Genomic DNA, 23,863 nt, shown 5'->3' with positions numbered 1-23,863 from the left:
GGAAGAAATAATAAAAGTTCTACAGTAAGTAGAAGGGAAGGAAACACTGCCAACCTCATTTTATCATGTCTGTGTTTCCCCAAAGCCAAAACCAAACAAGAACATTCTAACTACAAACTGTATTCCTGAAGAACACAGTTGCAAAAATTATTTCCAAGATATTAGCAAGTTGAATCCAGAAATACATAATAAGGAGAATACATTATGACTAAGTAGGGTTTACACTAGGCAATCCTGGTTAAACATTTGAAAATCAATTAGTATAATTCACCATATTAATAGACTAAAGAAGAAAAACCATACGATCATCTCAATAGATGCAGAAAAAATATGATGAAATCTACTTATTAAAAAACCAAGCCAAACAAAACCAAAACAAACAAATCCACTTAAGACTAAAAACAAAAACTCCAGCAAACTAGGAATAGAAGGAAGCTTCCTTAACCTGATAGAATCTAAAAAATTCTACAGCTAACATTATACCTAATGGTGAAGACTGAATACTTTCCCTTTAAGATAGGGAACAGGACAAAAATGCCCTCTCTTACCACTCCTATTCAACATTGTACACCAAGTCCATGGAGTAAGGCAAGAAAAAGAAACAAAAGACACACAGATTAGAAAGAAGTGGTATATTTCTGTTTTAGTTTACTAAAAGCTACCAGAGGTAATATACCAGAAACGGATGGGCTTTAAAAAATTTTTTTATTTGTGTATACAATACATGCATAAACATGCATATATTTTTATTTACTTGTTGATTTATATATACAATACAAACACACACATGTGTTGGAAACTGAGGCACAGTGGCCTCTCAAGGAGAGATGTGCTGTCTCCATGCTAGTGCTGTCTCCATGGCTATGCTTGCAACCTAAGGAATGCGGTAAGTAAGAGTTTCCATGCTGTCTCCGTGCTAGTGCTGTCTCCATGGCTATGCTTGCAACCTAAGGAATGAGGTAATTAAGAGTTCCCAGCAAATGGGATGAAGCTGTTAAAGGCTGAAAGAAAAGAGAGCACATACCTTTGGTAGTGAACAGAACACTTAGACTTTGTACCTTGAGGTAAGATTTTTTAAAGTTCCTTAGACTATGGGTAATGCTGCTTGATGTCACGTAGGCTATGTGTTACTGCTTGTTGTCACATAGACTGGGTTATATAGAGAGCCCCTTGTAAACAATAAAGTTGTCTAAGGAGTTATTACTCGCAGACCCCCTGATCCCAGCTCTCCCGCGGGTTCCTTCCCTCTTTACTCTTTCTTTCAATCCAGATACCCTTCGGGTCCAAATCTCCAACACATATGTACAAATACATACATATAATATATATGTATAATGCACATATATATAATACATATATAACATATATACAATTTCCCACAGACTTTCAATGCCATATCTACCCAATTTTCTGTAAAACCAGCTATGAAGTATAATTATCAATAACAATCCTTAGCTTTCTTACTATGAGGAAGACCACGGAACTGGTTTCTGGGCCAGCCTCCCAAGTGGCACATATCTCAGCAGTGGCATCTTGAATGTTCATTCATATTGTACATTCAATGTACCCTGTACATTATGGTACATGCAGCTGATGCTGTTGTGGAAAACACAAGTATTATTGGAATAATCTGCCCTTATTTTTGTAAAAAACTCTGACATTTGTGAATATAAAATCATAGTTGGCATCCTGTTCTATTTTTCATCTGTAATGGAGACCTGCAGAAACCATGGTTTTGCCACAATTTCTCTAGCTTCTTTCTGGGGCCTTGCAGTCTTCCAGGGTTTAGATCATGGGGTCTCTACATTCCCCACACCTCTCAAATCCCCAACTCCCTATCAGCCTCCCCTGCCCTTTTCTCAAAGTCAAAATGGAAAGCTCAATAAGGATAAGTATATGGGAAGGCTTTTCTATTTCAGCATATTGATTATTTACATGCTAAGACCAGGCATTGTAGAAGATATTCCTAGGAAACTTTAAAAAATGTATTTTTAATTTATTTCTAAGATACACAGATCACACAAAATGTTACATTAAAAAATATAGGGGATTCCCATATGCCCCACACCCCCACTTTTCCCACATAAAACAACTTCTTTCACTAGTGTGGTACATTCATTGCAATTGATGAATAAATTTTGGAGCACTGCTATACAGTATGGATTAGAGTTTCCATTTGGTAGGTTATGGCAGGATATATAATGTCCTACAACTGTCCCTGCAATATCATTCAGGACAACTCCAAGTCCCAAAAATGTTCCCGTATTATACCTCTTTTTCCCTTCTCCTTGCCTTCAGCAACTCCAGTGGCCACTGTCTCCACATCAATGATATAATTTCTTCCATTGCTAGAATCAATAATTCTACAATAGCATACCAGTAAATCCATATTTTATCCCCCAATCCTGAGGACTCTGGGATAGTGATGCCCATTCCATCTCTTACTTGAGAGGGGGCTTCAGTCCCATATTGGCTGATGGATGTGACTCTCCTACTTGCAGTTGTGGACTCTCTTGGTTCCTTGGTGTGGTGGTTGTCCATCCTCACCTCCTTGTTAGCTGTCCTGGGTGAGTCCAACAAACTGGAGACTAGGTGTTGCAACTTGGCTAAGGCTCAGGGCCCAGCTGGTACATATTCAGGCCAGAGATTCAAGTCTCCTGGACATATAGCCACTAACCCCAGTGCCAACCACAGGTTCAATAAAAGGGTCAGAAGAGGCATGTGTAAAGAAGTCACATCTGAGTCCAACTCTGTCATACTTGGGCGCATCAACTCCAAAGTAGGGCCCACTGGCAAGTCACCATCTGCCATGACCATAGAACCTGGGTGTCTCTGTAGACCTTAGGATACTACCTGGGGTAGTATCTACTCTAACTGTCTATGAGGTCTTGCTGAGACGTGCATAAGCACCACCCCTCTGATGAACTCCCAACTCATTTGGAAGTCTCTTAGCAATATAAACTCATTTGTCTTTACCATTTCCCCCTTTTATTCAAGGCCTTTTTCCAGTTGCATCACCAGCTTGGTAGTAATCCCTTGGCACCAGGGAGGCTCATCTCTGGAAGTCATGTCCCACACTGGGGGGAAGGTAATGCATTTATATGCTGAATTTGGATTAAAGAGTGGCCACATTTGAGGAACATGGAGGCTCTCAGGTGTTAACTCTTAGGCACCCTGCAACACTAGGCCAAATTGAAATTTTAAGCACAAAAGGCTCATAAGCATAGTTGTATCAAGGGCCCATCAATGGACTATACTGCTTCACTGGTCATTGCCCCTGCACTTGGGATATTGTTGCTGTTTGGATTGGCTTTTATAATGGGGTTTCTTGGCTTGCAAGCTTACAGTTCTGAGGCTGTGAATATGGCCATATCCAGGCTTCATTAGGCAATCCCTCTCTCCCCAAAGGTTGGCTGCTGGTGATTCTGGACGCCTCTCCTCCCTTGATTGAAATGACCTATCAAAAGTTCCCACCTTCAATAGTTTTACACCCTCAGGAATGGATTAGCTCTAAGGACATGATTTCATGGGAGCCATGCAGCATCAAACCATGATAATTTCTATTGGTGATTCTATACCAGATATCAAGATTGTCTACATAAAAAATCCCCCAAAATCTTCATTAAGGGAGTTCAACAAGGCCACAGAATATAAGGTCAACATATGATAATCTATTGTATTTGTAAATACTAGCAATGAAAAACTGGAATTTAAAATTTAAAACATAATATGATTTACAACAGCACCCTCAAAAATGACTTAGAGGAAAGCTCTAAGTCAACTGATAGAGCGTCCGTCTACCAGGGTTTGATCCCAGGGCTTCCTGACCCACATGGTGAACTGGCCCACGTGCAGTGCTGATGCGTGCAAGGAGTGCGCCCCACAAGAGAGCCGCCGTGCGTGAAAAAAGCGCAGCCTGCCCAGGCATGGCATTGCAAACACGGAGAGCTGACAAAGCAAGATGACACAACAAAAAAGAGACACAGTTTCCCAGTGCTGCCAGATAATGCAAGCAGACACAGAAGAACACCCAGCGAATGGACATAGAGAGCAGACAACCAAGGGGGGGAGGGGGGGAAGGGGAGAGAAATAAATAAATCTTAAAAAAAAAGACTTAGATATAAATTTAAAATACATGCTAAAAATTACAAAACACTAGTGAAACTCAATCCCAACCAAAATCCCAGCAGGATTTTTTTTATTGATATCAACAAGCTCATTGTAAAATTTATATAGAAAAGCAAAGGAACTAGAATAGCCAAAAATTGTTTGAAAAATATGAATAAGGTTGGAGAACTCAACTAATTTCAAAATCTACTATAAAGCTACAGTGTGATTATTGATGAAAGGTGGATACATAGACCAATGGAGCAGAACAGAGCCCTGAAACAGATCCATGACAGGTTTTTGCCAAAAAAGTGACAATATTCTTTTCAACAAATGGTGTTGGAACTATTGGACACCCATATGCCAAAAAAAAAAAAAAAAGGAAAAAAACATGAATATTTATGTATACCTAATATCTAATACAGAATTAATTAGAAATGGATCATAGAATTAATTATGAAATGTCAAATTATAAAACTTTTAGAAGAAAACGAGGAGGAAATCTGCATGATCTTGGGTTAAGCAGAGTTTTCAGAAATAAACTCAAAAGGATGATCCTTAAAAAAAATGATAAACTGGGAAACGGACTTTGGCCCAGTGGTTAGGGCGTCCATCTACCACATGGGAGGTCCACGGTTCAAACCCCGGGCCTCCTTGACCCGTGTGGAGCTGGCCATGCGCAGTGCTGATGCGCGCAAGGAGTGCCGTGCCACGCAAGGGTGTCCCCCGCGTGGGGGAGCCCCACGCGCAAGGAGTGCGCCCGTAAGGAAAGCCGCCGCCCAGCGTGAAAAGAAAGAGCAGCCTGCCCAGGAATGGTGCCGCCCACACTTCCCGTGCCGCTGACGACAACAGAAGCGGACAAAGAAACAAGACGCAGCAAATAGACACCAAGAACAGACAACCAGGGGAGGGGGGGAAATTAAATAAATAAATAAATCTTCTTTAAAAAAAAAATTGATAAACTGGATTTTAAATAAAAAAAAACACACACACACAAAAAAACTTGCCCTAAGACTGTTGAAAATGAAGAGCCACAGACTAGGAAAAATATTTTGCAAATCACATGTCTGACAAAGGGCTTGTATTTACAATATGTAAAGAACACTCAATATGAAAACAATCATAAAAAATTTTTTTTAATGCATATAAGATTTGAACAGGCACTTCACCAAAAAAGATAAACAGATGAAAAAAGATAAAAGGATGGAAAATAAACATGAAAAGTTCAACATCACTATTATTACAGAAATACTAATTAACACAATTAATTAGATATTACTGACCACTGTGCATCTATTAGTATGGCTAAATTTTTTTTTTTTTTGAGGACCAGAGATTGAACCTGGGACCTTGTATGTAGGAAGCTGGCATTCAACCACTGAGCCACAGGGGCTCCCTAAAATTAAAATACAAAATCAAAAACTGGCACTAACAAGTGCTGGGAGGATGCAAAGCAGCCAGAATTCTCATATATTGCTGGTGGAATGCAAAATGGTAGTTTAGAAATCAGTTTGGCAGTGTCTTATAAAATGAAACATACCATATGACCATATGGTACCCAGATGACTCAGCAATTCCATTCCTTGGTATTTATTTACTCAAAAGAAATGAAAACATATTTACGCAAAACCCCACAGGGGAATGTTTAGGGCAGCTTTATTCATAATCACCAATTGCTCAAAGCTGGAAACAAGTTCATCATCCTTTAACTGGCGAAGAAATGAACAAACTTAGGTATATTCATACAATGGAATACTATGCAGCAATAACAAACCACAAACTGTTAGTTCACAGAGCAACATGGATGGTTTTTTTTTTTAATGGGGTGTGGGGAGTAAAAGCTTCAAAGAGAATGGTGGGGAGGGAAGACTGTGACATTTTAAAAAATGGGACATGGGCAATAAGCCTAATGGGGACAGAGAAAAGCTGCCAACACGGTTGGTCCTGTGGCATTACCCTTGTGGCAGTCTCAGGGACAGCTAGAGAGGAAGGCAGCCAGTGCATACAGTTTTGTTTTTGTTTTTTAAAGTAAACTTTATTTCAACTTCAGAAAATGAAATAACAAAGTAGATGACTCAAATGTACTTTGGTACAGGAAAGAAAACAAGATCCAAAGACTCCATATTGTATGATTCCATTTACATCACACTCTTGAGGAAGGTAAAATTAGAGACAGAAAACAGATCAGGAGTTGCCAAGTGTTGGAGGGAGTGGGAGCAGTGGTTGACTATAAGGGGCAGCCTGAGGAAATTTTGAGAGTGATGGAACTATGCTGTGTCAAAACAATGGTGTGCTTCTCTGTGTATCTGTCAAAAACCACAGAACTGTACACCACAAGAATAAACTTTACTGAATGTAAATTTTTAAAATAATCAACCAGGATGTGGTATAAAAGATGGAATGCAGAATGTGGTAAATGAGCCTATTAGAAATGAATCCCATAACCACACTGAAGGGGATGGAAAAGAAAAGAGCAGCCCAAAATATCTTTGGAGAACTTTTAAGTAGATACTGAAATGTTAAAGACAAAAATTACTGTATACAAACACAGTACTCCATTTGGCAAATTTATTTCTCACAGAGGCATGGTTCAGCAATTCTGAAACTACTTTATTACTAACTAGGATTGAGCAAATAGCAAATTATTGTAGATACTGAGAGCCAGGTTTAATACTGGAGAAATAAGTTAAAAATAAAGAAAGGGAGAAGGCTAGGTGGCATCCTAAGGTGCTGGCTGGAGTTAGAGGGACTCATGGGTTTTGTTTTATATACACACGGACACAGAAATATACATGTAAATGTGCATGGGTTAGTACATTATGTATATTTCCTACCTTTATCCATAGAAAGAGATGAGAAACAGTGACACTCCATGAATAAACCTAGCACCCATATCTTGGCTTCTAAATACCATATGCCAAAAAAGGAATTAGGGCTCCTTGGAGCAGAGGTTGATTCCAGGACTTGGGCAGGAAAAATACAAAATGATTCTGAAGCATCTTGTGGCTCTAGAAAGTAAAGTGCTAAAACAAACAAACAAAAACAAAAACAAAGTTGAAAGGCATAAGAACAAACCTAAGAGCTCCCAGTGGCATTAGAACTCGAGCAAATAAGTAACAACAGTATTGTATTATAAGCCAAAAGTAAAATAACTACCCATGAGTCCATATTGATATAAGTAACTTAATGGATAAATAGGAGACAACTCTTCCCTACTGTAGAATTCCAATTAGTACATGTAAAAGGAATGAGAAACAGAAAAATCACTTTTAGAACACCATATGCCAAAACTAGTGGGCAAAACTTTAAGTCAAAACAGTCTATTTGCATAGTTCAAAGAATCCTGCCTCTGAAATATTTATTAATCACATAGGGAAAAAAGTCATTTTAAAGTGAAGAAAGCCAGCAAGCACCACCTTAATCAAGTGATCAAGGTTAACATCACAGCAATACAGACACCATCTACCCTGGAATGATACTTTGACAAGGGAATATCAACACAGTGGATCCTTTGCAGTAACATGTAACTGTTGTCTAATTATGAGAAAACATCAGACAAACACAAATAGAGGTTTCTACAAAATAATAGACCACTACTCTTTAAAAATAGCAAGGTTACAAATGACAAGACAGAGAAACTTCACAGATTGGAGGAGACTAAGGAGATGTGATAACTAATGGAATGTGAGATCCTTGTTTGGATCCTGAAATAGAAAACATCACAGGAAAAACTGGTAAAATCCAAATAAAGTCTGTAGTTTGGTTAAATGATATTGTAACCAATGTGAATTTCTTGGTTTGGATACTTACTGTGATTATGTAAAATGTTAACATAAGGGAAAGCAAGAGGAAAGGTGTTTTTGTTTGCTAGGCTGCTGAAAGCCGATACAACAGAATTAACTTAAAAGCTTACAGTTTTGAGGCCGTGAGAATGTCCAAATCAAGGCTTCATCAAGGCTATGCTTTCTTCCCGAAGACTGGCTACCAGCGATCCTGGACTCCTCTGTCACATGGCAAGGGACATGGTGGTATCTGCTGGTCTTTCCCTTCTCTCCTGGGTTTCCTTGCTTTCAGCTTCTTGCTTCCATGGCTTTCTCTCTAAATTTCACGCTCTTATGAAGGACTCCAGTAAGATTAAGACCCACCCTGGATCGTACTGAAATAACCTCAACAAAAGGTACTACTTACAATAGGCTTATACCTACGGGAAAAGATTAGCTTTAAGAACATTCTTTTCTGGGGTACATACAGGTTCAAACCACAAGAAAAGGTATATTGGAAACCTGTACTTTTGTAACTTTTCTGTAAGCCTAAATTATCCCAAATTAAAAAATATAAACACATGGGATGAAAAGGAGCAAATTCAGGATAATAGTTAACTCTTATGGGTAGGTAGGTGAATGAAATCAGGGAGCTATGCACAAGTGGTTTCAACTGTATATTTATTTCTTATGCTCTGTGGTTACATACATGGATATTTAATATTTTTAGATACATTGCCATATGCCTGAGATATTTCATAATACTTAAGCTTCAGACTTTAGAACAGGATAGATAGCCTGCCTATAATTTATTTGAATCTTTAATCAGTACTGAGTACCTATTATCAAATGTGGTTCCTGCACTCAAGAAATTTAATCTCAGCATGTATTGAGATTCAGTTCTGCTGTTCCTGTGTTAGTTAACGATTCAACGCTGCCATTGTAGAAAGCACCTACGGACAATACATATATGAATAAGGGTGGCTATGTTCCTATAAAACTTATTTATAAAAGCAGGTAGTCTGTAGTTTGCTCACCCTTAAACTAAAGAGTGATTAGACTTTAGAAAGTGAGCTTTAACTTTTCTAAATCTTCTGACATTTCATATATAAACAGATGCATTTTTACAAGCAGGTGCAACTGTACCCATATGTCCTCCAAACCCTGAATAAGAAATCCACCATTACGTGTTAACTTCACCCAAGTGCAAGATGCAAAGAATATAAGCAAGAAGCAGATGGTGGTATTTCTGATGAATATTCTGTCCTTGAAATCGAAGAACTGCATTATTCCATGGAAGACCCAGGGGGAAAGCTTCCTATCTACTTGCTTCTCCAACTATTTACTCTGGATAATTAAAGCAATTTGGATAATTAAAGCAACTTTTATTCTGGGCCCTTGTCTAGTATACAAAACTTAAGTTTTAGAGTAATTATTTTAAATCAGCATTTAAAAAATACATAGAATCCTCAATACCTGTTTCCATTATTTGTTAAACTTAATTGTAAAGACTTGGTAGAACCTAGGGGGTAGGTATACAGATGTTCACTTTATTGTTTTTTTAAAATTTCTCTCCCTCCCCCCCGAGTTGTCGGTTCTCTGTGTCCATTTTGCTGCGTGTTGTTCTTTTTGTCTGCTTCTGTTGTCAGCGGCACGGGAATTTGGGGTTTTTTTTTTTGTTGCGTCGTCTTGCTGCGTCAGCTTTCCGTGTGTGCGGTGCCATTCCTGGGCAGGCTGCACTTTCTTTTCGCACTGGGCGGCTCTCCTTATGGGACGCACTCCTTGCGCGTGGGGTTCCCCTATGCAGGGGACACCGCTGTGTGGAATGGCACTCCCTGTGTGCATCAGCACTGTGCGTGTGTCAGCTCCACACAGGTCAAGGAGGCCTGGGGTTCGAACCGCGGACCTCCATGTAGTAGGTAGATGCCCTATCCACTGTGCCAAGTCCGCTTCCCGAGATATTCACTTTAATATTCAACTTTGCTGCAGGTTTGAATTTTTTTCATAAAATGCATAGAAGAGGTGAGGGAAAAAAAATTCCTTAAAAATCTCTGCTTGCTGTCTTGGTCAGTGTGACTACAGGAAAGGGAAAGGAGACCTGCCCAGCTCAGTCAAAGTAGACTGCAAAGCAGGCACCTGAGTTGGGTCTTAGAAGACTACTAGACATGGGCCAGCAAAATAAAAAAAAGGGGGCAGGAAGAGCAAACAGTATAAGCAAAAGTTCTTGGTTGGCTTTAAAACACCTATGCAAGGAACACAGGTGGTACTTAGGGTTTCAAATGGAAAAATAAAAGAAATAAAGTTTGGATTTTCCTCTTTTAATTTGTCTACCTTTACTTCCCATCTCCAGACTGGCACATAGCAGTTTAAGTTTGGACCACTGCCTTCAAGACATACTCTAACACTAAGGGTCTTCCCACAAGAGCAGTCTATTCTATCTATAGCATAAAAAGAAAGAAACTATCAACCAAGTAGAAAATTTTGAAAAGCTCTTAAAAGCGTTTCCACAGTGTTCTGCATATGGTGGAATAAAATTTAAAGTAGAGCTGACACAACAAGATGACGCAGCAAAAAGAAACACAGATTCCCAGTGCCGCTGATAAGGATAGAAGCAGTCACAGAAGAACTCACAGCAAATGGACACAGAGAGCAGACAACTGGTGGTGGTGGGGGATCTTAAAAAAAAAAAAAAAAAAAAGAATTGGTTTTCCATCCTTTGCAACCTTCCTGTATATTCCAGCCCAAGTTCAGAAAATTGATCTGTAACAAGGATTGTCTCAGATGTGCTGAGTTGGAGACTCTAGCATTAACCAATACAATGACAAAAACATACCAGAACTTATAGAACTGGAATCCACTTTCCAAACTGATATATCACTTACAAAAGGGAATTTAGGAGACCTGTAATTCATTGTTTCCAGCTTTGAATTGCTCTTCTGATATACATTAGCCTTGTATTTATGATTTAAATTTAAAGAGCTATATAGCTAATAAATCATCAAACCACAATTAATAATGAAATAATGTGTATGGCATTGGGCCCACAGATAAATATGTGTTCACAATACTCACCCATATGTATTTGTTCTCCACTTTACACACAGACGGAAGCAAATGGGCAGTTACTAATATGATGCCTTCTGTGAGGAGAAATGTCACACCAACATAATCAGGAAAATGGCCTGTTCTGAAATGTTGGCTTAATCCATTTTCCAGGTCCAACCAAATCCCAAAATACACTCTTTAATATCAGCATGAGGGGACTTGAAACACATTAAAAACAGCATATATTTTATTTTCAAGCACGAAATAAATATCAAACTTTTCTAATGACAATTGTACCCTCTATGAATTCTTCTCATATAGAATCAGATGTGTTGGAAACAAGTTGTTTCTGGTGAGGTTTCTGATAATCAGGAATGAAAGCACAGCATCTTAAAGGTAATAGCTTTGTAGCCAACATACACAAAACCAGGACATTACATATCTTACTTTCAAAGTAAAGAATATTTTACTACACCCTTTACTCTAGAAATGATGCATGTTGACTGCTTAATTCTTCTCACACACAATTCACTTCAAGTGAAATGAGGTACTAACTATAAAATGCAGTTTTGAATGGACTTTGCATTATTTGCAATGTTCAAGGATGAAACAGTAGAATTCTACAAGTTATCTTAAAAGAAACAGCAAGTTCCAAGAGTTTTTTATTGTTTGAGTAACAGGACACTCAAAACCAAGCAGAGGAGTCCCCATGGAAATGATAGTCATGTTTCACTGTTATTGGCCTTTTGGTCCTTCATTTTCTAAGCACTTATTAGATTTCCCTTTTTATGATAGCAGACATTTATTTTTATCACAAATGCAATTCAAATGTGAATAAATAAATGCATTATCTTTTAAATTCCCCACCTCCCTTGTTCCTTTAAATAGGAAAAAAGTTCTAAATGAGTCTTCATAGCCTATTTGGCCATAGTTGTCCCACCTATGGTTTTAAAACTGTAATTTGGTCTTCCAAAATCTTCCTTGAAATACAGCTCATTCTGTTAAAGAAATTCTGAAGCACCAGTCTTACTGATATTGTCGATAGTCTCCAAAAGGTGAGGATGGTAACTGAGTTGAAGGCAACTGGGAGGGGTCGTCAACAAACTGAGGACCTGAAATTAAGCAATAAAAGTATTTTTAAAATAATCTGGATGTAATATAGTTAAAATGAAGTCTCTGTAGAGAGAACTAATCAACTCACTAAAAATAATGTACTAAATTACAGCTAAAATCTGAATTTTTTTGGTAGCTTTGTCTAGTTCACATGAGTACTGGAGAATCTTCAAATTTGGTGTTAAGAGATGACAGACTGGCTTCCCTTATGCTCCAGAATGAATAGCTCTCAAATGCTATGCCAAGAAAGCCAGATGGATTAATTACAGCAAGAAGCAATATACAAAATTTTAAAGCAACTGCTGTTAACAAGCCACATATCTAGACTGGAAGACTCTTGCACCACTTGACATATTTCTCAGTAGTTTTAAAATTTTCCCTACATATAAGTACCTAAGTCACGTTTTAAGAAAACTTGGTAACTCAATTTATAAACCAATTAAGTAGGGAAGGTGCTCTGAAATGGGAAGATACCTTCTAGCTTGCTGTAGAGTAAAGTCTTACAGTAACTGGTGTTCAAAGGATGGGAGGGCCAGTGAACTAAGAAAAAAATGTGGTTCTTAAAAAATGTGGTTCTTCAAAAAAACACTTTTATGGGAATAATCACTTTTTTTCTTTAGAGAAAATGAAGCTGACTAATAAATATCTCAAAAGAAAGGGCTAAGGAGTAAAATTTCCCTGAAGCTTTCCAAGTGCTTCATTCCAATGACTGTATTTTTACTTCATCATAAAAGCTCTATGTGTTCATTATAGAACCTGAGAAGATAATGGGTGGGGGAAAAAAATCAAGAACCACCACTGTTACCATTTAGTTATCTTTTATTCTATTTAATCTTTATACATTGTTATAAGAACTTTTTCATGTAAATTAATTGGAAAAAATATGGCTAACTTTTTAAAGATTTACCCCTCACAGCTTTTTAGAAATACATCTCCTGTCTAAAATAGAATACGCTTCTTTTAGGCTTCTTCTATATAAATGCTGAGTTGTTTTTTTTTTTTTTTTTATTTAATTCCCCTCCCCTGGTTGTCTGTTTTCTGTGTCTTTTTGCTGCCTCTTGTTTCTTTGTCCGCTTCTGTTGTCGTCAGCGGCACAGGAAGTGTGGGCGGCGCCGTTCCTTGGCAGGCTGCTCCCTCCTTCGCGCTGGGCGGCTCTCCTTATGGGTGCACTCCTTGCGCGTGGGGCTCCCCTACGCGGGGGACACCCCTGTGTAGCACGGCACTCCTTGCGCGCATCAGCCAGCTCCACCCGGGTCAAGGAGGCCCGGGGCCTGAACCGCGGGCCTCCCATGTGGTAGACGGACGCCCTAACCAATGGGCCAAAGTCCGTTTCCCAAATGCTGAGTTTTGACTACTCAAAAAATCACTTCTGAGGACAAAAGTCTAAAATAGTCAAGGATAATTTTAATTTCTACAAGACAATGTAACAAGTCTTTAAAAAATCAATTTCTGAATATGGAACTCTATACCTGCTTTATTTGCAGTCTTTTACACTAAACTGGCAAAAACAAACTAAAAAGCAAAATTAGAGTTTGACCATTATAATAAAGTGCTAACTCAGCTGCATCTTTTCCTCACACCAAAAATAATTTTCAACATATCTCACTATTCTGCATATTCCCTTTCCCAAATGTCACTACATTGCTACTAAAACCTCACAACATCTTTCTATTCTCTCTGATGTCAAGAAATATTCTTGTTTAGACAAATGAGGTTCTCTATGGTTAAAAGTAATTGAATGAGATAACAGCTAAAAGCAGATACACCATGACCATGTAATGTTTTTGAGCCCACGATTTAACTTCCCCTATGCAGCAGGTAAGAGGAAAAAATGATAATTAGCAACAAATGACATTATCACCTTCTTAAAGGAAGTTCCCTGAGAATCCCAGAGGCCTTCCAAAAATAAGTCACTTTCTACCCCTCTAGTTTACTTTCCTCAAAGCAACCACTATCTGTAATAATCTCATTTATCTGTTAATGTGTTAGTCTGTCTTCCTCTACCAGACGGTAGGACCTTGAGGGCAAGGATTAATTATCCTGTTCATCACCATAACCCCAGCACCTCCAGCACCTGGAATAGTGCCTCATATACAGATGCACAGTAAGATGCTGATGACTATCACAATTGTTATATACCTGCAAGGGCCTTTCTTCCTCTGAAATGACCAGAAATTTCTTAGAATAAGCAAATGAACATTGATAAAACCTGTAAACTATAAGATTATCTGTTGCTAAACACAATGATTGCACCCATGTCTAAGTTTTCAAATAGAACCAGAGCCTATTATCATAATTCTCATAAATCACAGCTTGTTAATACATGTAGAAACAAACATTAGGAAACCATTTCAAAATGTCTGAGCTATGGTATTTAGTAGGAAGACTCACCATTGGGAAACTGCGTAGAGGCAAACCTTGTCAACAAGATACCAGCTCCTTCAATTAAAGCTAGGAGAATACCACCCATCGCGGCTGATCCAACCATCGCCACTGGTCCATCTGAAAAAATAACAACAAAGTGATTAATAAAAATCTAGTTTAACCTAAGATATAGTAAAAGAGATATCTGTCCACATGGCTATTTGCTCCTTTTATTCTCAAACTTTCTTCTCCTCTTAGGCAAGATCAGAGGGCAGCAAACTATGGCTGCAGATCAAAGCCAGCCAGCTACCTGTTTTTGTAAATAAAGATTTACTGTAACACAGCCATGTGTTACATATTGTCATTTACATATTGTCTATGGCAGCTCTTACACTATGACGAAAGAGCTGAGTAGTTATGACAAAGACCATACGGCTTACAAAGCCTAAAATATTTGCTACATCATCCTCTACAGAAAAAGTTTGCTAACCCCTGTTCTGGACCATTAAGCCCAAAGGAATTCTTGGTTGCTCTCTACCCAAAAGACCCAGAAGATGGTTGTAAGCTCCCAATTCCTAACAACTCTATATGGCAGGTACTATTATTCCAGGTTACTGATGAGACGGAAATAAAGGCACAGAAAATGTGGCAAATTGCCCAGTTACTCAGCTAGTAAATGGCAGAACTGGGACACACTACTTTTTATCACTGCCACATAAAAAGGTTAGTGCTCCATGCTCTTTCATTCTCAAACATTTCAATTAAATAGATTCTTTACATTTTCCCCAAATCACTATATACATTCATGCTATACCAAATTAAGCAATGATCAGTCTGTACGTATTACAGCTGTCACTAAATTAAGACAGAGGGGTTGTTGCTTCTACAAGAATGTCTATAATGATAGCTTACTTCTTGCTGCCAGTATGGCTCCTGTTAAGGCACCACTTGTGATGGAGTTCCAGGGATCTTCTTTCCCTCTGACTTGAACCATACTGCAGTCAATCATAGAAAAGAGACCTCCCCAAACTGCAAAGCTACCTATTAAAAAAAATACATATATCTATATCAATATCTATCTATATACAGCACACACACAATTTTCAACTTCACTCTTTATCCTATATTTAAAATGTTATAGTCAAAAATAAGTTTAAATAACACCACTGGCTTATTTCTTTTAGGCTTTGGGCCACTGTTAATTTTCCAGCTGATAAATACAACCCAAGCTTTATTTATTTAAAAAATAATACTAATAAATACTCTTACTTTGTATGATGCTTTTTCAAAGTTCTATTGTTTTTGCATATATTTTTTTGGAGTATCAGAGTTTTAAGAATATAACCAGTGAATGCCTAAAATAAGTCAGGCTGCAGAATACTGAAAAACTTGGCTGGTCTTTGTCCAGTTTCCTAGGAAGCAACCTCTGAACCTTTGGAATTTTCTGTGAGAGGATTATCTTTTGTTCTTCCAGGTGGGCCCCAGAACAGACCTGATAGTTAATATGTTAATGGAAGGGAGGGGTCAGCCATACCTGCAGTCTGAGAGTGGGGGCTGGCCTCCCAGAAAACACCAACCATGTGACTAGGGGGTTGGAGTTTTAAGCCAAGGTCATATCAGCCCACCTCCCTAATCTCTGGGAGAGGTGGGGGACAGCAAATTGAGTTTAGCTATGTGGGCAATGATTTCATCAATCTTGCCCACAGTAATGAGGCTCCAAATAAACTCAGGGGACTGGAAGCTCCAGCAAGAATCCATCATTGAGAAAATATGTTGCTACTCTGCTGGGAGGGTAATGTATTCTGACTCCATGTGGAGAGGACACATTAGATTGTGTTTGAGATGCTACTGGACCTCACCCTAGTACGTGTATGTTTGTTACGGCTTTTTATTTGTATCCTTTTACTATGATAAAACTATAATGAAAAATATAGTAATTTCAGTGAGTTCTGTGAAGTAGTTCTAGTGAATTTTTTCTAACCTGAGGAGGTGGTAGGAAACTCTTAATTTGTAACCAGTTGGTCAGAAGTGTGGGTTGCCTGGGCCCCCAAATTTGCGACTGGTACCTGTAGGGCAATTTTGTCCTTAACTGTGGTGGAGTCTGGTCTAGCTCTAGGTAGAGGAAGAATTGAATTGGTTGAATTGAATTACTACAGTCTTCATAGTTGCTGACTGAAGATTCTGATACCAATACAGTTGGTGCCAGTTGGTGCCAGAAGTTGTGAAATTTGTAGTTATTCTCAACAACCTAGACAACCCTTTGCACACAGGTTTTATTTATTTTTTTAAAGATTTATTTTTTATTTATTTCTCTCCCCTTCCCTCCCTGCTCCCAGTTGTCTGCTTTCCCTGTTCTTCTGTGACTGCTTCTATCCTTATCAGCGGCACCAGGAATCTGTGTTTCTTTTTGTTGCATCATCTTGTTGTGTCAGCTCTCTGTGTGTGCAATGCATTCTTGGGCAGGCTGCACTTTCTTTTGTGCTGGGCGGCTATCCTTGCAGGGTGCACTCGTCTTGCACGTGGGGCTCCCCTACATGGTAGACACCCCTGCATGGCAGGGTACTCCTTGCACACATCAGCACTGCGCATGGGCCAGCTCCACATGGGTCAAGCAGGCCCCGGGTTTGAACCGCAGACCTCCTATGTGGTAGGCGGATGCTTATCCATTGGGCCAAGTCCACTTCCCTGCACACAGGTTTAAAGGTCAAACTGCATATGTTTAAAAATATTCAAATCCCTTTTACAGAACATCAGAGCTCTGTTTAAGAGCAACAAATAAAACTACAATGCTCTCTCCCTTCCTTATTTTCTTTTACATTGCCACCATACCTCTATTTTTTTTTCCTTTCTTCATTGTCACTAAACATCTACTCTATGAAAATCACCAGTGGGAATATAAAAGAAATAGTCTTTCCAGAATGGATTAGAGATGTAAGCCAACACATGCTGAAGTGCCAAGTGAGTAATACCAATAGACTTAAGGACCACCAAGGGTATGGTCATACCTTTCCTTCTTCTTTTTTATTCCTAAAGCATGAAACTTAAAACAATGCTAAATCAGATTACTTTTCACTTAAACACAGTAACAACTTTATAAAATACACCAATAACCACACACATACACACACAAGTGCACAAAAAATCTGGAAAACACCAAGATTTTAACTGACATAATCTGAGTGAAATAACGGATAATTTGTGTTTTTCTGTATTTTTCAAATCTTTTAAAATGAACACATATGATTTCATAGGACAGAAGTTGTTATATCTAATATTAAAGAAAGAAAAACTGCCCACAGGAGTTCTAATCACTTTAATTCTTTACCCTTTGAAATGTGTCTAACAGGTGCAATGGTATGTTAACAAGGGGAAGAGATGCATTTCACCAAATGCCTCAACCACATATTTCCAGTTCTTACATTATCAATTCAATTTAGAAGACAGAACCAGTTGAGAAGTATAGCATTTTTGATTCAATATAGATATGAATATTACATGAAAACAAACCAGTTCTTACTTCTAACAGCAATTCTCTACCCTTAGAGAGAGATATGATGTCTAGGTATATTAGAATCACCACACCAAAATTTTCAAACAAGACTCTTCCACTTTCTCACAACAGTCTGAAATTTCCTCATCTCCCAATAATCACTACCGGAGTAAGCTAGAGTTACTGATGAGAATGAAGAGTTTTGAGTCCAAGCAGGTTAAGGTAGATGTCCACAGACCTGGGCAGCCTAGTGCAAGATGTCAGAACCTGAGCAAACTATTTCTTCTGACCCGCTAACTTTCTAAGCAATTACTGCAAGTATTAAGCCTTTTTTAGGTCTTATATTCTGTAGCTCCAACTTAACTGTATCTTTGTGATTATGACTGCTAAGTTTTTTTTTTCATCATGTCCCTTCTCCACATTTTCTAAACTACCAAATTTAAAAAGTATAATAAATATAATCTTTTCAAATGTTACACTGTCTTCTGCAAAAATGTCCAGAAGCTAATCCTGGATAAGAGCTCAATCAGCTTGATCAGTTTCTCTCTCTGCAGAACCCCAATCTTACAGATGACATCACTGATGCTTTTGTTACCCCAGAAGCTATTATAACTAACTCTCACGAACCTGAGCTTTAAACAGTCTTCCTTATGAATCTGGGGGGGGAGAATCACTGAGTTTGAAGGACCGACACAGATATTTAAATGGGTATAACTCAAAGTAACTTCGTGAAAATAATATAAATCAAGAAGAACATACAGAGGGAAGTGGATTTGGCCCAACGGTTAGGGTGTCCACCTACCACATGGGAGGTCCAAGGTTCAAAGCCAGGGCCTCCTAATCCGTGTGATGAGCTGGCCCACCCGCAGTGCTGATGTGAGCAAGGAGTGCCAGTGCCACGCAGGGGTGTCCCCCGCATAGGGGAGCCCCACGCACAAGTACTGCGCCCCGTAAGGAGAGCCGCCCAGCGTGAAAAAAATGCAACCTTCCCAGGAATGGCACCGCACACATGGCGAGCTGATGCAGCAAGATGATGCAACGAAAAGAGACACAGATTCTGGGTGCCGCTGACAAGAATACAAAGCAGATACAGAAGAACACATAGCGAATGGATACAGAGAGCAGACAACTGGGGTGGGAAAGGGGAGGGAAATAAAAAATTAAAAAATTTTGCAAAAAATTAAATCAGATTAAAGAAAAAAAGAACATACAGGGGTATTAGTTTGTGGCAAATATTAGACCAAACTAAGATCACCAATTGGTATAGTCTATAAAAGATGATGAGTCAAGAGTTACATCTTCAAAGAAATAGGAAAAAATGGGCTAGAGTACAAGTGGAAAAATTTCTGCTCACCTCCCAACTGTGGAGCCCTGGTTTTAATAGCTGCCAAACTCCCTCGTAGTCTGTGGTTTACTCCCTGTTAGGAAACAAAGGTAACAACCAAAACACCACATATTAGAATAATAATACAGTTCTAGGCCACTTGATGGGGCTAACAATTCTGTTACCAAACCTAGGTTTCAAGTGATGAAAGAATAAAACTAGGGAAAATGGACGTGGCTCAACCAATTGGGCTCCTGTCTACCATACGGGAGGTCCAGGGTTTGATGCCCAGGGCCTCCTGGTGAGGGCAAGCAGGCCCATGTGACAAGCTGGCCCTTGCAGGAGTGCCCCCTGTGTGGGAATGCTGTCCAGCGTGGAAAAGCCACCCTGCACAGGAATGCTGGCCGATGCTGAGAGCTGGCACAGCAAGATGACGCAACGAAAGAAACAAAAGAGAGAAAATAAGAAGAATAGCAGAACAGGGAGTTGAGGTGGCGCAAGAGAGTAATGGCCACTCCCCCACTCTGGAAGGTCCCAGGATTGGTTCCTGGAGCTGTCTAATGAGATTATAAGCTGATACAGAAGAACACACAGAGAATGGGCACAGAGAATAGACAACAGGGAGAAACGGGCGGGGAGGGGGGGGAATTTAAAATAAATTTTTAAGAAAAAAGGAAGCAGATTTGGCTCAATTGATAAGAGTAGTCTGCCTACCACATGGGAGGTCCAGGGTTCAAACCCAGGGCCTCCTGACCTGTATGGTGAGCTGGCCCATGTGCAGTGCTGATGCGTGCAAGGAGTGCCGTGCCTCGCAGGAGTGTCCCCACATAATGGAGTCCCACGCGCAAGGAGTGCGCCCCATGTGAATAAAGTGCAGCCTGCCTAGGAATTGCACCGTACACAAGCAGAGCTGGCACTGTACGCAGCAAGATGACACAACAAAAAGAGACACAGATGCCTGGCGCCACTGTGGACAGGAAGAACACACAAGCAAAGGGACACAGAGAGCAGATAAGGGGTGGGGGGGAGAAAAAAAGAATAAAACTCATCCACTTACCACTGGAGAATTGCGGAAACCTTTGATAGCTTGAAAGATACCACCGCCTATGGTACCCATCGTGAAAGCCCCACCACAGTCATCCACAATTCGCCAGGGGCTAAGGAGGGGAGAGAGAAAGAGAGTCGTATGTCTCATTCACAATCCATTAAACCCTCTTTGCTAACACAATAAAGGATGCAACAAATTCCAATTCAGGCTCACTGAAACCAATAAATGTTTGGCCTATAAAATATAGATAAACATAGAGCATTCTGTATATATCCAAAGCTATTCAGTTCCAAGTCATCCGGACTGGAAAGAACAAAACTGGCATTAACTCTCACTTTTTAAAAAATTTTAAAACTCTACTCTTACAGCAGCTTATCATTAATTTAATAATTATTTTATCTGTTGTATGTCAGGCACTGTGCAAAAAGCAAATAAAAAGAATATAGGAAATTACATCAAAATCAATAATGCTGATAGAAGCTTCTAGGAATCAAGGTAAGCTCTCCAAGTGGAATGAAATTTAAAGCTGAGACTCAAAGCTGCACGTGAAGACAGTTGTAGATGAAGAGAGATTTAAAAATTTTTTAAAGTCTAAAATTCTTTCCAGGCTTGAATCCAAGCAAGCATTTGGATTTTAGTTTGTATCAGGTTCATTTAATACATTAGAATACGCTAATATACAATACTTAGAGGATAAATTTGCAAACCCAACTTCCAAATGAAGTAATCCAGCTTAGAGGGGTACTGCATGGGAAGTCCACACATGTGCATGATTGTTTTTAAGTTAACAATCTCTGTAATAAAAAATATATATTAAAAAAATAGCGTAGGTTGGGGTAAAAATACACCAAACGTAAGAGATGGACTATAGTTAGTAGTAATATTTTGACAATGCTCTTGCACAGTTTGTAACAAATGTTTCACAACAATGCAAGGTGTTGGTGAAGGGGTGATATATGGGACCCCTGTATGATGTTATGCATGTTTATTTTATAAGTTAACAACTTTTACTATACACTAATTGTTTATGTAAGCTCATGTATGAATTATATACGTCAGTTAAAAAAAAATTATTCCTGCAGAGAAATAATGGGCTATATGAAAGAAAGGATGAAGCTATATGAAAGAAAGGATGAAGTAAATGACAGACAAATGCCGGCAACGGAAAATCAGTTAAGATGACCAAAAGTTATCAACTACATTTTAGGTGCCCTATAACTTACATAAAACCTATGCATTCCAAGAAAGCAAAATTAATTTCACATAGAATCCCTAATCTTTTAACTCTGTAAAAAAAAGAGTATTATCTTTGTCTCATTTCTCAGAAGCCTCTGTCTGAAGCTCAGAGATTAAATAACTTACCTAACGTCACATTGGTAGTAACAAGTAGGACCAATTTAAACAAAAAATCTAGTATTCCAAAGCCTCACATTTTTTCCACTTTATTGTACAGCCTAGAGTTTTTGATAAGTGAACAGGATTAAGTCATGTGTGAGGTAAGGAAAACAATTAGGAAGCAATAGGCATTAAGGCCCCAGGTAAGATCCTGAAAAAAGGTGTAAGTTTTTGAAGGAATTCAGATTGGACAAAATGTGCGTGCGAATGTGTGAGTGTGTGTGTGCGTAGAGAATGGGAGATACCTTGTAGTTTTGAGCTTGGATGAGTTGAGGAAATGCTGTTCCCATCTACAAAAACATGGCATTTTGAAGAATTTTTTTTTTTAAGGAGATATGGGATTGAAACAAGTACCTCCATCCTGGGAAGCAGGCAGTCAACCACCGAGCTCCACCTACTCTGCTGAAGCAGTTTTGACCACAAAATTAACCACATAACTAATTGTATTGCTTCCAGACAGAGGAAATACTAAGAGATAAAAGAGGCTAGCTAATGGATTAGAATGAAAACTCATTCTCATTTACCTCACCATCAAAGCAAACTGCAGTACAACCTAATGAAAGAGAGGACAAGTGTCCTTGAAGAAGGTAAGTTAAGAGTTGGAAGTTACTGAAGAATTTATCTTATGTCCCACGTTGGGGGTAGGGGTGGGGAAGGAAGCAGCCAATAGGCTGGCAAATTAATAATTTAAAGTCTTGGGATCCTTCACAACTTGAGAACACTTGTTCTCGCTCTTATACAATAAAACAGCCAATTAGCTGTTTTAGATTTGATTTCCACTTATGACCCCAGAAGCCTAAAACTCAGGCAACTTGGGATCTCTCTCTAACAGCAAATCACACTGTTTTATAATTATGGTTATGTGCCTGACTTATTCATGCATTTATTCCTTGAATCTAACAAAGTGCTGGATACAAAATCCTCAGTCATCGAATGAATGTATTAATTTATTTCTGTCCCTGGCTCTTCAGGAACACATCACTATTTTCCAGATAATTTTTGTTTCCCCCATCCCTCAAAGGGGAATTTCAAGCAAGTAAACGAGGCTCTAGCCTTCAGGAGTTTATCCAGACCCTTTGGGTAAAACCTGTTTCACTCATTTGAAATCCTTCACCTGTGGGACACACAGCACCATACAGACAAGGCCTCACGCCTGGCACCTCCTGAGGCCTATCTTCCCTTTCTCAACTAGGAACCGAGCAGAGGCGTGGGGACACGTCCAAGGTCACTTCGGCCGGCGGAGGGAACTATGAATGACTCCGCCAAGGCCGACTGCGCTCTGGGTTGCGAAGAGACTCCGAGACACCATCGAGCTCAAGTCTGGACCTTACAGACCATCTATCGCAAGGTCACTGGGGTGCTGGGTGCTTGCGGCCGTGACGCTGCCTCACGCGGCCCTGGAGGTACAGGGCTGAGAAGCCAACTGGCCGCTCAAGCCGCGCCGCTCACGTTAGTAAGCCCACGTCATCGAGCCCGCGGCTAGGGTCGGCTTACACCCAGGGAGACGGGAAGGGGAGAGGGAAGGCCGTGGGCAAAGGAGCAGCAGAACGGCAAGGAAGGGCAGGACATAAAGCTCACCAAGGCTCCCGTGCGTACTCCTCCATCTTGACTGCACCGGCGCCAGCGATGCCCGGCAAACTGGGCGGAGCCTGACCCCAGCAGCGGAAATGATCAAGAGAGAAAGGCGTTGTAGCCTACGGGGATTGGGCCACCGTTTCCTCCCACAGCCAATGGGAGCCGTGACTCCTCGGCCGGCCTGGGGGCGGGGCATTGGCCCTGGCGCGCCCGGGCTGGCCCCGCCCAGGCTCGCGGAGGCGCGGGTTCTGGCTCGCGTGGGGGAGTTACCTGTATGGCGAAGAGTTCAAGTTACCTTGTCGCTGGAGATTTCGTGGTCTGAGATAAACCTGGTATTATTCCGCCAGGGTTCACTCAACTTTTAAAGCTCATCTAAATACGTTTTATTTTTTAAATAATTTAGCTGTCGATCGTGAATTAATACTCCTTAATTCGTCATGAATCGCGAAGATCTGACCAACTACCCTGGGCTCTTTTAGCTCTTTTAGGAGTAAGGGTCAATGCTTTATTCCTTCTTTATAGTCACAGTGTCTGGGATGTAGTAGGTGTAAATAAATGTTTGCGAATGGAACTAGCCATCTGGAGTGCCATGACCAATCTGGGACCCTCGATCTGAGAGACATTGGGAAGAATCTTCTGCG

The 23,863-nt window shown here is 39.7% G+C and overlaps 1 protein-coding gene across 1 annotated transcript; it reads right to left on the bottom strand.

The window, feature by feature from the left end:
• Nucleotides 1–8,532: 8,532 nt before the first annotated feature.
• TIMM17A (translocase of inner mitochondrial membrane 17A) lies at nt 8,533–23,327 on the bottom strand. Its single transcript, XM_004481933.5, has 6 exons — nt 23,226–23,327; nt 20,262–20,361; nt 19,235–19,298; nt 15,303–15,431; nt 14,418–14,528; nt 8,533–12,025 (listed from the first exon to the last, which is right to left on the bottom strand). Exons 1-6 carry the CDS (start codon nt 23,249–23,251, stop codon nt 11,940–11,942), a joined length of 516 nt encoding a protein of 171 aa, XP_004481990.1. The 5' UTR covers nt 23,252–23,327; the 3' UTR covers nt 8,533–11,939.
• Between the last annotated feature and the right edge of the window lie 536 nt (nt 23,328–23,863).

The sequence above is a fragment of the Dasypus novemcinctus genome, chromosome 13 (genome assembly GCF_030445035.2).
Source record: "Dasypus novemcinctus isolate mDasNov1 chromosome 13, mDasNov1.1.hap2, whole genome shotgun sequence".
In the NCBI taxonomy this organism is placed as follows: domain Eukaryota; kingdom Metazoa; phylum Chordata; class Mammalia; order Cingulata; family Dasypodidae; genus Dasypus; species Dasypus novemcinctus.
The sequence above is the reverse complement of the archived record's forward strand: the minus strand, read 5'-3'. Positions and strand labels throughout refer to the sequence as shown.

Bases quoted from the DNA above. Each gene is read 5' to 3' on its own strand.
- TIMM17A (XM_004481933.5), bottom strand. From the start codon at position 23,251: ATGGAGGAGTACGCACGGGAGCCTTG. The intron at 14,529-15,302 runs GTAAGCTATCAT...TTATTTTTTCAG, and splicing joins AGCCATACTGGCAGCAAGAA to ATGGACCAGTGGCGATGGTT. The intron at 12,026-14,417 runs GTGAGTCTTCCT...GCTTAATTTCAG, and splicing joins CTCTACGCAGTTTCCCAATG to GTCCTCAGTTTGTTGACGAC.